Source organism: Polypterus senegalus, chromosome 3 (assembly GCF_016835505.1).
Source record: "Polypterus senegalus isolate Bchr_013 chromosome 3, ASM1683550v1, whole genome shotgun sequence".
In the NCBI taxonomy this organism is placed as follows: Eukaryota; Metazoa; Chordata; class Cladistia; order Polypteriformes; family Polypteridae; genus Polypterus; species Polypterus senegalus.
Window position 1 is genome coordinate 210,585,254 of NC_053156.1, and position 14,037 is coordinate 210,599,290.

The 14,037-nt window shown below is 38.9% G+C and overlaps 1 protein-coding gene across 1 annotated transcript in view; it reads right to left on the reverse strand.

The window, feature by feature from the left end:
• tpd52l1 (tpd52 like 1) overlaps nt 1-14,037 on the reverse strand; it is a 65,089-nt gene that overhangs the window by 31,319 nt on the left and 19,733 nt on the right. The window contains exons 2-4 of the mRNA XM_039749802.1: nt 13,114-13,229; nt 5,108-5,257; nt 2,904-2,964 (exon numbers count right to left, since the gene is read on the reverse strand). Of these exons, the coding sequence (XP_039605736.1) occupies nt 2,904-2,964; nt 5,108-5,257; nt 13,114-13,229 (327 nt within the window). The remainder of the gene's footprint in view (nt 1-2,903; nt 2,965-5,107; nt 5,258-13,113; nt 13,230-14,037) is intronic.

Sequence of the window (14,037 nt, forward strand, 5' to 3'; positions counted from 1 at the left end):
GGTGACATTTTTTAATATATGCCTTACTTTAGAACACTGTTTTATGTGGCATATTAATATAAACCACAATTGTGAAGGAATAACTGATTTGGAAAATACGAGATGGTATGCTTTAAATCAGCCTTTTTCCCCAATGAACAGCGAAGTTTTTGCCACTCCAGTTCCCCAAATTAAATGGAATTATTTATTGTGGGGAAGTACTGTATGTACTTGATGCACATAACAGGAAAAACGTATCGTTATGAAACACATAAAGAGTACAAAGTACGGTGTGGGTGTATCGGAGTACTGTATACCCTATTCTCTGCACTATAAATGACAAAATTTTGTTTTTGGTACACAGTTAATTTTTTTCCATTTTTCTCCTGGTTTCATTGAATACATGAAAACACAGAAACATGTGAAAGACATCATAATCATGCAAATTTAAAACAAATTCAGATACACAGCTAATTCTACATTTCAAAACAATATACTTATACTACAAAGCCATTGGGAGATCTTCATTAAAATAATTATTGTCTATTTATGCATTTGCCAAATCCAAAAAAATCTTGTAATTAATATACTAACATATCAAACATTTGAAAGATACTCAAAGTTCTTCAATATCAAGGTTGCCAGTATCTTTTACATAATGCAAAGAGTGATCAAAAAGTTTTGAGGATAACCCATTCAAAAGATACAAAAGTAAAACAAAAAACACTGAGTTGTACAGAAAAGCTTGTTTGATCTTGCTTATCCAGCCTCTCTTCTCATGTTGATGTGATGTCTTAACCACTAACATTGCGCATCCCATGGTGATAACTGCAAATTACTTAGGTTTTAAATAATCACAATGCTTCCATCATTTTGACTGTCATTTTTACTCTAGGTCATAATAACATTCCCCTAGTTTACTTACAGTGGGTACGGAAAGTATTCAGACCCCCTTCAATTTTTCACTCTTTGTTATATTGCAGCCATTTGCTACAATCATTTAAATTTATTTTTTTTCCTCATTAATGTACACACAGCACCCGATATTGACAGACAAAAAAAGAATTTTTGAAATTGTTGCAGATTTATTAAAAAAAAAAACTGAAATATCACATGGTCCTAAGTATTCAGACCCTCTGCTCAGTATTTAGTAGAAGCACCCTTTTGAGCTAATACAGCCATGAGTCTTCTTGGGAAAGATGCAACAAGTTTTTCACACCTGGATTTGGAGATCCTCTGCCATTCCTCCTTGCAGATCCTCTCCAGTTCTGTCAGGTTGGATGGTAAACGTTCGTGGACAGCCATTTTTAGGTCTCTCCAGAGATGCTCAATTGGGTTTAAGTCAGGGCTCTGGCTGGGCCGTTCAAGAACAGTCACAGAGTTGTTGTGAAGCCACTCCTTCGTTATTTTAGCTGTGTGCTTAGGGTCATTGTCTTGTTGGAAGGTAAACCTTCAGCCCAGTCTGAGGTCCTTAGCACTCTGGAGAAGGTTTTTGTCCAGGATATCCCTGTACTTGGCCGCATTCATCTTTCCCTCGATTGCAACCAGTTGTCCTGTCCCTGCAGCTGAAAAACACCCCCACAGCATGATGCTGCCACTGCCATGCTACACTGTGGGGACTGTATTGGACAAGTGATGAGCAGTGCCTGGTTGTCTCCACATATACCGCTTAGAATTAAGGCCAAAAAGTTCTATCTTGGTCTCATCAGACCAGAGAATCTTCAGGTGTCTTTTAGCAAACTCCATGCAGACTGTCGTGTGTCTTGCACTGAGGAGAGGCTTCCGACAGGCCACTCTGCCATAAAGCCCTGACTGGTGGAGGGCTGCAGTGATGGTTGACTTTCTACAACTTTCTCCCATCTCCTGACTGTATCTCTGGAGCTCAGCCAAAGTGATCTTTGGATTCTCCCCCGGTAGCTCAGCTTGGCCAGACGGCCAGCTCTAGGAAGGGTTCTGGTCGTCCCAAACATCTTCCATTTAAGGATTATGGAGGCCACTATGCTCTTGGGAACCTTAAGTGCAGCAGAAATTTTTTTGTAACCTTGGCCAGATCTGTGCTTTGCCACAATTCTGTCTCTGAGCTCTTCAGGCAGTTCCTTTGACCTCATGATTCTCATTTGCTCTGACATGCATTATGAGCTGTAAGGTCTTATATAGACAGGTGTGTGGCTTTCCTAATCAAGTCCAATCAGTATAATCAAACACAGCTGGACTCAAATGAAGGTGATCTCAAGGATGATCAGAAGAAATGGAAAGCACCCGAGTTAAATATATGAGTGTCACAGCAAAGGGTCTGAATACTTAGGACCATGTGATATTTCAGTTTTTCTTTTTTAATAAATCTGCAACAATATCAAAAATTCTTTTTTTGTCTGTCAATATGGGGTGCTGTGTGTACATTAATGAGGAAACAAATTAATTTAAATGATTTTAGCAAATGGTTGCAATATAACTAAGAGTGAAAAATTGAAGGGGGTCTGAATACTTTTCGTACCCACTGTAATTATGAATTCATTCTTTTTCAAATTGTTTCCCAGTCTGAATTTGTTACCTTGTAATCCTAACTGGAAAATTGAATGCAGTAGTAACTCATTTAGAAATCAACATTCTTGGTACAAAATGTGCACCAAATTCCTCACTTTTTTAGTTTCATGAAAAGTAGTTCAACTGGCCCACAACTAATCTCTATAGTGTCTGCAATATCATGCATCACTATTCTTTGATCCTATATTATGGTTCCTTTATGTTCTTCTGCTGCCAATGTGAAAGGCATACCAGACCTTCTCTCTTCCTTCAAAGTCGTCTTTACATATCAGAATACTTCAGCCCATCTCCTCCCTTTGGTATAGGAAGAGGACTGGTTCTGGTACACTTTGAGTAAATGAAAATGGATCTCTGAAGGGGTACTGTTCTCTAGTTCTTACTATTAGAAATGTAGTGATGGAACTTGATTTTGCAGTTTTCAGAATCCATGTTGACTTGGTTCTAAAACAAGAAACACACAGTGTAAACCACAAAGGCCAAAAACTTGCAATTCACATATTTTAGCATTCAGGAGCTAATCTTTCGCCAATTACAAAAATAGATCCATAAAATACCCTTTCAGGTTCAGGCTCAAAGCTTTATGATCACCTATTGTTTTTTACATTGTCAGGAAATTTGTCATTTTCCCCTTGGGATTAATAAAATATGTATCTATGTATCTAGGAACACATCATCTTCAGATACGTCGTATATTTTTCATTTTTGTCCTGATAGCGCTACATTTTTCCCCCAGGACAAAGTACTATCTATCCATTTACAGTGAGCAAAGCTATCTCTGCTGCTTCTGGATGCTGATGCTTTGACTGTTTCATGATTAGCAGTCACTGCTACAGTATTCATGTGTGAGGACAGAAATGGACCGGATCCTTCTAAAATATTTAATTGCTTGGGGATAAGTTATTCCGTTTCCTTCCTTAACAGGTCAAGTTGAACACGCTCATGCACACAAACACACGCACAACCTCTGTGAAAGGTTAATGACTAATATGGTTATGTGCTTTTTTTGGTGTAACATACAACATGACAAGCCACAAGGTAAAACCTGTAATTGCCTTAACCTTAGACAAGCCCATATTTAAAACTTGACAAGAAATTTAAAAAACTGGGAAACAAAGAATGTATAGTTAATTGCATGAACAAATCTATCGTCACAGATGACCGGGGACACTGCCCGGCTGGGACGCCTGGATAGTCCCCGACTTTGGACAATGCTACTCCTCGGCCACGAGAGGGCAGCCGCCCGGGGCTATTTGGGGGCCACAGGGACGGAGCTGGGACGCCGTTTATGAGAGGATGTGGCCACCGCCAGGGGGCGCCCGGACAGTTAGAGAACCCTGGATGGCAGCACTTCCGCCACACCAGAAAGTGCTGCCAGAAGTAATTCCGAGGACACCCGGAGTGCTTCCAGGTGCTTTCCTGACACTTCCGCCACACCAGGAAGTGACATCAAGGGGAGCACCTGGGGCTCATCCGGGTCATAATAAAAGTGACCGCCTCCTTCCAGTAGAGGAGCCAGAGTTGGGAGGAAGGAGATGAAGCTTGTGAGGAGGAGAGAGGAGGTCAAAAGAGAGAGAAAGAGAAATAATAAGAAGAAGACGACGACGACAGTGGAGAGAGTTGGTGCTTGAGGACATTGTGGTGCAGAAACATTTAAAATAAAAAGAAATGTGTTTTGGACATCCTGGTGTCGGTCTGTCTGTGTCTGGGGGTACGCTTTCCACACTATTTTTTAAGAGTGCTTGAATACTTTTTTTGCACGTTAAATGTGGAAAGCAATGAGAAAAAAAAAGTAACTATCTTGATTAAATATTCTTTAGTACTCACTGATCAGTTTAAGTAACAGCTGGATTAAAGGTAATATCTAGTCTTTACCATGAGTTTGGTGAAATTTCTACAATCAATACAGGAGTGTAATGATCCATCTTTCTTTTCAACAAACAAAAAAAACTTAGCACCAATAGTGCTAGAAGAATTGCACTTAACTTTTCTTAGAGGAAAGTTTTAATACCTTTGCTTTCTAAACAGTATTAACGATTTTCAAACCAGGGATATCTTAAAATAATTTTTTGGAACAGAGGAGTCTATGACCAAATTCTAAACTTTTTATGGCAAACCATGGATTTCCATTTAAATCTTTTACCTCATCACTTCTAACTGGCTTGCCATTATTGGCTAAGATTTTTTAGTTGCCCCTGAATTAAACTGTGTTTCAGTAAAAACTGTACACTCTAAAATAATAGGAACCATTAGACTGTTGGGTGAAAAACAAAACAGCTCACTTGAACTCCTCAGTCAAGTCGTTACAGAAAATATAAATCTAATGCTAAATATGGACAGAATGCCAATGCATCTCATAATAAACTTTGGCACACACAGCAAGCCAAGTTAGCATTTTCAGTTCATTTATAATGTATGTTTTTGAAATGTAGGAATAATCCAGGGTGCCAAAAGAAATCTCTACAAAGGTCCTTCAAATTGTAAAGCATTACCATCAAACATTATGCAATTATGTAATTCATTGAACCAACCACTTGCAATATAAATAGAAGCAAAAAGAATGGGTCCATTTATACTTTTTGACTTACGCTATGGATGTTTGCATATCATGCCAGCTTTTACTAAAATTCTGTTTAAATTCACTTATTGGACTAATTCCAAGTTTCACTTTTAACTCTGCATGATGCTTCTCTTTGGCAGTCAAGACTTGCTTCAAAGTCAAAATTTCTTCTTCAAGCTAAAAAAAAAATGAATAAAACATAAAACCGCTTAATGTAAACATTTCGATTATATATCTTTAAGGAACAAATCAAATGGGGTGAGATTAAACCCTAAGTTAGCCTGGTGAATTCTCTCTGACTTGATCATCAGAACTAGACAAGTTATTTAACATATTGTGATTTTTTTTTTTACTTTTTATTTAAAAAGTTATACATACAATATAAATACGCGTCACTCTCCAAATCCATCTTAATAAATGGAGAAGTGTCTGCGTGTCTGTCCGGTTGCTGTGTCTCTGTCATTCCAATAGATGGAGCATCAAAAACATTTAACACTGCTTTTATGAATCCCATACCAAATGGCATATAATAGAGCCATATGAATTGTGTGGTACACTGCAATGGTTAATGCCGAGGTCTATGTTGATTACTCGGATTTCAACCCATCTTAGACGGGCAGCATAGCTAGTGAGTTTATAAAAGGGTACAAGATCTTTACATAATAATTGTTTACATTATTAAATAATTTTTGCATTTTGTGAACAGTTTTTTGGTCTTGCACTGATGTAATAGTGTGCATTTTCTTACTGTTTAACAAATTTTTATGTGCTGTTGCTGCTGGAGCAAGTAATTTTGCTTTGGGAAATAATAACTTTATTTATACTAAAAAAAAAATGAAGTAATATGTTGCTTTAAAGTCCTGTACTGAATACCAATCTTCCTTAACACTTAATGAAAAAAAAAATCACTGGCAATTCGATAAACCATAAAACTGTAATATTTAAATTCTTCAAATACTTTTTTAGTGGTTTTCAGTAATCCCTTTAGACTGTGGCATAATATGCCTCTCTAATTAATGTGCTGACAATTTCAGTCTAACAGTAAGGAGAAATACATTCCATTAAACGATTAGACAGAATCATCTGCATAAAATAATCAATAATGCATAAAATCAGATGAAGGTAGGTAACTTTTCACTTCACTATAGAAGAGAAAAGGAGAACTCTTCACAATGCAACACCTACTGGGTGTCAGAATTTTCTGTATAACTATGTAAAAATTAGCAGGATTTAACTTCTAACAACTAATCCTACATTATTAAGGATAGGAATTTGGACTTTTTAAAGAATTTGATCATGGAAACTCGACACACAAACATCACAACATGCATTTTAGTACCTAGTGCTAAATGCCCATGGCTACAAAGGTTTTGTTAGCACTTTCATTTGTCCCAAAGGGAAATTTTTACTTTTTAAAAAAGCTTAATAAATAAATATAATAAAAACTAACCACCACTCCCCTCAAATACATACCCTAATTACTAAAAATAAAGGAAAAAGCATCTGACTTGACCAAAGATAAATAGCGGTCACAGCCAAAGGGAGGAATTATAAAGGTGTATCGTTGTTGGTTTAAAGGAGCCACACACTTCTGCTGAACACTTTATTGGCTGAAAGTACTTAAAGATAGTGTGTCACAAAGAGGATGTGCAGCATTGTTTATAACAGTTGCTACCAGCACTAAGGGGGTGAAGAGTGCATTCTGTAACTGTACCTGCCTTTATTTAGCTTGTTGGTTTGGTGAGCCTGTCATGAATTGATGTTAACAGCCCAGCACACCACAGTATAGAAAAATCCCACTGGCCATCACAGTACTGTGGAACATGAGAAGGATATCACTAACCACAATAATGGATTATAGTCTCCTAAGAAGAAGGAAACAGAAGAGTCTTCTCTGCACTTTCTTATACAGTTCCACAGTGTTAGGAGACCATTCTAGCCTATTGATTTGGACACATTCCCCTAACCTCACGTACTCATTACGGTGCACCACTTCCACCTCCACCTCGACTCCCTGGAGACTGATGGGGCATAGAAGCTCTTTGGTTTTGGCGAAACCAGTAACTAGCTGTAAACAATTCCTTCTGCACAAAGAAGCAAAGTCCTCCACTTGACACTCATACTCTCTCTCACCCCATTAAGTGGGATCACCTGGTGTTACATACATAGTCTAAGGTGTACAGGGAAAAAATAAAAGTAGACAGAACAATTCCCTGTGGTACTCCAGTGTTGCTCACATCCACATCAGACACAGTCCTTGAACTGCACAAATGGCAGTCTGTCCGACAGTCAATTATCCAGAACACCAGACTCCCTTGCATATCCCTCAGCTTACCCTTCAGCGTGGATAGTTGAACTGTATTCAAGGCACTGAAGCAATCAAAACACATAATCCTTAAAGTGCTGCCAGCTTAGTCCAGATGGAAATAAACCTTATAGAGCCAACGGACAAATGCTTTTTCCACAAAAATTGTTGTCCGATAGACAAGCCACAGTGTGTACAATTGGTCTTTTACAAGACATGTATAGTTCAAAACCAGTCTCTCGAAGCTTTTCATAATATGGTTGACATATTGGTTGACATATACTCGCTCCCTTCCATTAAGTGTTTGTATATGCACTTGCCTGCAGTCGTAACAGCAATAGTACTGAACATGTTCCACCAAAATTTAAAAAAAACTTGCACATGGTCTGGTCGGTCTAGACATCCTTTGAAAATTTAACAACTGATTGACCAGCCTCACAAATTATCAACGACAACTTGGTAGAAAGTCCCAAAAACATAGAAACACAGAGCAATGAAGTCCTCTTTTTCATTAGACAAAGCGCAACTCCAAGAGGTTCTACATTAAAGTTTTGGCCTGACAAATTCTGCAACATACTTAATATCAGCATTCACAAAGCAAAAATGAGCATAATGTGTCTCCGCGGTGTATTGCTCCAGTGGTTTTGAAAGCTCAACTTACACCCTTTTTGATAGTATCCTCTCCTACCAAACTGGTGGAGGTGATGGACAATACCTACCACGTCCAAGATGGCTGTGGAATTAGTATTTTAAACACACCCATTAAACATCACTAAGCTGTTGTGCTTTGCCTTGCGTTCAATTAAATAAATCAAAATCAAAGCCTATAAACTTTATGCTCACAACACCAAAGAAATGGAACCACGGACTCAAAAGGACCTAATTTCACTGTTGCAGAAACCCATGCAATGTGGGAGGGTGTTTTGTGCCATTATTGAGCAAGTGAAACTCAGATGGAAGAATCTGAAGGCCGGGTCAACAAATGACCATGCGGAAACAAGAAACACCAAAACAGACAAGAAGCCCTTTATGAGGGGCGATTACACAGAGGTAGTTCTTGACATTACTGGAAGTGAAAACTCCAAAGTTCTGCATGCGATTTAAAGTGTTGCAGGGTACAGTGAGCCAACAATTGTGGAGGAAAGTGAGCTCAGTTTCTCCTAATGCAGAGGAAACATATATTCTGGATCTCTGCCCTGTTATTGAGGAAAAAGGGGAATCTCTGGTAGAGCCAGTAGTTATTGGCACAGGAGCTTAGGAAAGAGACTGGAAACATTCTTTTCCAAATAAAGATGATGATGATGCCTTGAAGTCACTTCTTGAATGAGAAACCAAAAGAGCAGAAATACAGACTTGTCTGGCAGGGAAACAAATCACTCTTATGTAACTATAGCAAATCAAAGCCAGACTTACAACCCACCTCCTAAAAGCAGATGTTTAAAAATTTGACTTCTCTACAAATGTAGAAAAACTCTGAAAGTCCTTCATTTTGTTAACCATTGGACATTTAGCCTTTGCATTATATAAAACATGCTCAAAATGTATATTTGCTTTTATTGATTTGTTGTGGGTCAGATGAGGAGTCTGACAGTTTTAAAGAAATTTGCTTGTATTATTTTATTGTGCCGTTTCCCATCGCTTCAGATAAAAACACATAGTGATTATATATTTATACAGTGACGGAAGGACTAGATGGCAGCCCCCCTGGGTTGTGGCGGTGCTTCGGATTCCCACAAGGCTACAGGAAAGTTGGAGTTCCGCATAGCCCTGTTGGGTTCCACCAGAGGGTGCTGCAGGAGCGTTGGAGCCCTATTACAATTGGGCTTCCACCACACCTTGGAGAACGTCTGGATTATGCTGATATGTCACCTAAAAAACATTGCAACACTATCAGAAGAAAGGACATACAATTTCTGATATACGCACATATAAATTCCAATCGAACATACGCTTAAAATAGGACACAGGCCTAAATAGACGGATACCTAAATAATAAAAAAGACTTTACGACCAGCACACTTTGAACCTCACCTTATTAATTCACACACACATACATATCCCACATTATATACATATACACACATCTATCCATCCATTCATTATCCAACTCACTATATCCTAACTACAGGGTCATGGGAGTCTACTGGAGCCAATCTCAGCCAACACAGGGCGCAAGGCAGAAAACAAACCCCGGGTAGGGCGCCAGCCCACCGCAGGGCGCACACACATACCCCCAAGCACACACTAGGGACAATTTAGACACACCAATGCACCTAACCTGTATGTCTTTGGACTGTGGGAGGAAACCCACACAGACATGGGGAGAACATGCAAACTCAACGCAGGGAGGACGCGGAAAGCGAACTCGGGTCATATACACACATACTGTATATGTGAATATGATTTGGATAAGAATATAAAAACAAGCTGGTTTAGTCTGCAGTGATACTAAGCTAGGTGGATTTGCAGATAATCAAGAAAGTGCTGAATTACTACAGAGGGACTTGGAGAACCTACAGGCTGGGGCAGATTTGGGGCAGATGCAATTTAATGTAAATAAATGCAAAAAAGTGTTAGTTTCGAATATACAGTGGGAGGTCTGAAAATTGAAAATATACCTGTTAAGTGGGACTTAGGAGTCATACTAGACTCAACACTATCAAGTTCCAGACAGTATTCAGAATCCATTAAGAAGGCTAACAGAATGTTAGATTATATAACACAATGAGTACAGTGCAAGTCAAACAAGGTTTTGCAAGTTTTATAATGCACTGGCAAGGCTCATCTGCAGGACTGTGTACAGTTTTGGTCTCCAGCCTACAAAACAGACATATAAGTGCTAGAAAAAGTCCAGAAAAGAATGATTATGCAGATTCCAGAACTACAGGGTATGAGTTATAAGGAAAGTTTAAAACAGCCAAGCGCTTTCAGTCTAAGCAAAAGGAGATTATGAGCGGACATGACTGAAGTGTTCAAAATTATGAAAGGAATTAGCGCAGTGGATTGAGACTGTCACTTTAAAATGAGTTCATCAAGAACACAGAGACAGAGTTGGAAATGTTTTAAGGTTAAATTTGCACAATCATTAAAAAGTTTTTCTTCACACAGAGAGCCAAAGACACATGGAGTAAGTTACCAAGTAGTGTGGATGACAATAGGGACCTTCAAAACTCAACGTAATGTTATTCAGGAGGAATTAAGTAGGTAGGACTGGTGAGCCTTGTTGGGCTGAACGGCATGTTCTTATCTAAATCTTTCTGATGTACTAATGCTCTGTTCTTACTATGATATTTTAAAAAAAGAAATAGATTAAGGAAAGGTAGACTGAAGGCTAAAACGAGACGCCAAGTAAGTTACTGCAGTACAAAGGAGGAGGATACACAGGCACTGGCAGTCTACAACCCTGACTTTGGAGTAGGAAGTATAGAAAACAAATTAAGGAATACAAGAAAGAAACTACATTTGCCTAAGTTTTACCTGTTCAACGATGACTACTTATGCTACCCATCTAAAATGGGTTAAAAATTTTAGAAATCAATGAAGACCTCAGCGTTAACGTTTGCAGTGCACCATGCAACATATATGTCTTTGATATATGCTATTTGGTATGGAATTTGTAAAAATAATTGATAATGTTTGTGATATGCCATCTATTGCAAAGAAAAATGCAATGCATTTTGATATTAAAAGTGTTTGTGAAGCAGGCGCTTTTTGCTATGCATTACAGAGAAGTTGCTTTGAAGTTCCAGGGACAGGGGGAGAAACTATGTGGCACTATAATAGCTGCCCCTAGTTCAAATAAAGACTGGCTTCTAGAGTAAATCTAATTCTGAAGGAACAAGAAGTGACAACAGACGCAGTCACAGCATGGGGTTTAAAAGGTCCTTCCAACCATAAGGCTATTGAGCTTTAAAATAATGTGTGTTGTTGGCATGATCTGGGAAAAAGAGAGGCTAGAGGTAGTAAGAGAAGGTACAGGAGGTATTTCAAGATGTATATGCAGTTTATGGTATGTAGGTACATCCCACATTATTAGTAACGGAAGGAACTTGAATAGGCAGGCCCAAGAGAGGATGTCATTTTAATTTATTTTTTTCCTGATTTGTATTTAATTATTACTATTTACCCTTCTTAGTGTATCTATTTTTATAATAAATGCTCAAACTTTTGGCACCTTTCTGGTTTCATTGGCTCATAGTTTGGAAAAATATTTTTAAAAAGTGGATTATCTATAAACATGCTTACTTATTCCTGAAGTATGGAAAACACCGGAACTAGGCAAAGCCCAGTGGCAGAAGAGATGGAGATGGCCTGAGACTACAAGTTCCTGATGAGGAACTGGAGACAGTGAAAGGGTATAGAGTGGTTAAGTTTTTAGTCATAGTGTTGTCATCCCAGCTTTTATTATAAAAAGCAGACAAACTTTCTTTTCATGCAGTATCACCACACAAGCCAGATTTTGGCTCTGGTGAGTTTTATATACAGTACCAGTTTACTGTACACTGATACTGTGCTGTGCAGAGTGGAGGCAGGACCTCTGCATTTTTCCCAGTTGATTCTGGGGTTTGTCGGGAGTGTGTTCTTGCTCCTACTCTGTTCAATGCTTGTATTGACTGGGTGTTGAGCAAGGTTGTGGGGTCCAGCAGCTGTGGGGCATCCCTTGGTGAAGAAAGATTCACGAATCTTGACTTTGCCGACGATGCTGTGATCTTCGCGGAGTCAATGGAGACTCCGATTGTGGCACTCGAGAGACTGAGCGAGAAGTCTGAGTGTCTGGGCTTGCGAGTGTCCTGGATAAAAACCAAGATCCAGGCCTTTAATGACCTCTTGGGTACAGCCATCAGCAGTGTTTCTGTTTGCGGAGAGTGTTGACCTTGTTGAGAGGGTTACTTACCTTGGCAGTGACATTCCTGTCTCTGGTGACTCTTCCTATGAAGTCAGTAGACGGATTGTGAGAGCATGGGGGGTCATGAGGTCGCTGGAAAGGGGTGTGTGGCGCTCCCGATATCTATGCAAAAGGACGAAGGTCCAAGTCTTTAGAGTCCTGGTGCTTCCTGTCTTGCTATATGGTTGCAAGACATGGACGCTATCCGGTGACCTGAGATGTAGACTGGACTCTTTTGGTACTGTCTCTCTCCCAAAAATCCTTGGGTACCGTTGGTTTGACTTTGTGTTGAATGAGCGGTTGCTCATGGAGTCCTGAATGAGGCATGTTACCTGCATTGTGAGGGAGCGTCAGTTACGGCACTATGGCCATGTGGCGCGTTTCCCCGAGGGTGATCTGGCTCATAAGATCCTCATTGTTGGGGACCCGAGTGGGTGGACCAGGCCAAGGGGTCGCCCACATAACACCTGGCTGCGGTAGATAGAGGGTCATTTCCGGAGGATGGGACTGGACTGTGCATCTGCCTGGGGGGTTGCCAACCGGGATCCGAGTTGTTTTGTCATGTAGTTGGTGCGGCAACACACTGTACCAGTGCATGCTCCCCAACTTGACTTGACTTTTATATGAAAACTGTTTATTTGTTCAGTTAGCACAGCAGCATCATAATCCTTCAGTTACATAGTCAATTCTTTTAGAAAACCATTTTAAAAAAGCAATTAAATGACACATAGAAAACAAACAATTTACTGGAATAAATACAATGAACAATATATTTTTAAACTTTATTCCACCATACGTTATGAACAGGAAACTCCAGAAGAGGATAATCTTCATGTAAATTACCTTTTCCAACTCCATCTGCATCATTTCTCGTTCTTCTTCAGAAACTGTGTTGCCAAGGTCAATATCTAAGACTGCATCTTCATCAACTTCTTGAAGAGGCCTCGTCTCCAGCAGACCTGATAAAACACAAAAATTAAAATAATAAAAATAAACCATAACAAATATTTTACATCAAGACAAGAATGTTTACAAAGACATTTTATATATGTATGTACTTGTACATTTTAACTGCCATTTTGTAAATTAAAAACAACTAAATATGCAAAAGCAATATGAAAATGCAGTGAGACAAGAAATGCATTCATAAATGAAGCACAATATATTTCCATCTTATATTAATCATCATTGCAATATCTAAATTATTAAAATAATGACTCAACAAACTCTTGTTGCTTCATGTACTGTAGGTTATGTCATTTTTCAATTTTGGAGCAATTGTAGTGTTATGTGTCAAATGCATCTTTATACTTGAGTACCCTTTGTGGGTGTAGATAAATAAAAAGAATGAAGGCAGCACTCATCCCAGGCTGCTTATCATTTTATTTATTTAATTTTATATACATATATTTCATATAAAAGAAATAAATGGGGCATGTTGCTGATCTTAAAATTTTTACTCTTCTTTCCCGATCCTGGACCCTTTACTGGGTGTGAATGCCATTGACCAGGTAAGGAAAATATCATTACCCTGCTTGACTCAATTACCTTAGAAAAACATGTAAATAATGCACAAACCACAAACTATGTGTTATGAGGTAACTTACAATAATTTATTTTTCATTGTGAAAATATTGTATTTTATTCACTCCAATTGACAACTGCCACATTACACCCATACATCCATCCATTCCGTCCTTGTGGTCAGCGGCAACTCGCTCCATCGCAGCCCGAACACGTCATCCAAGCACCATCAACATGGAGACT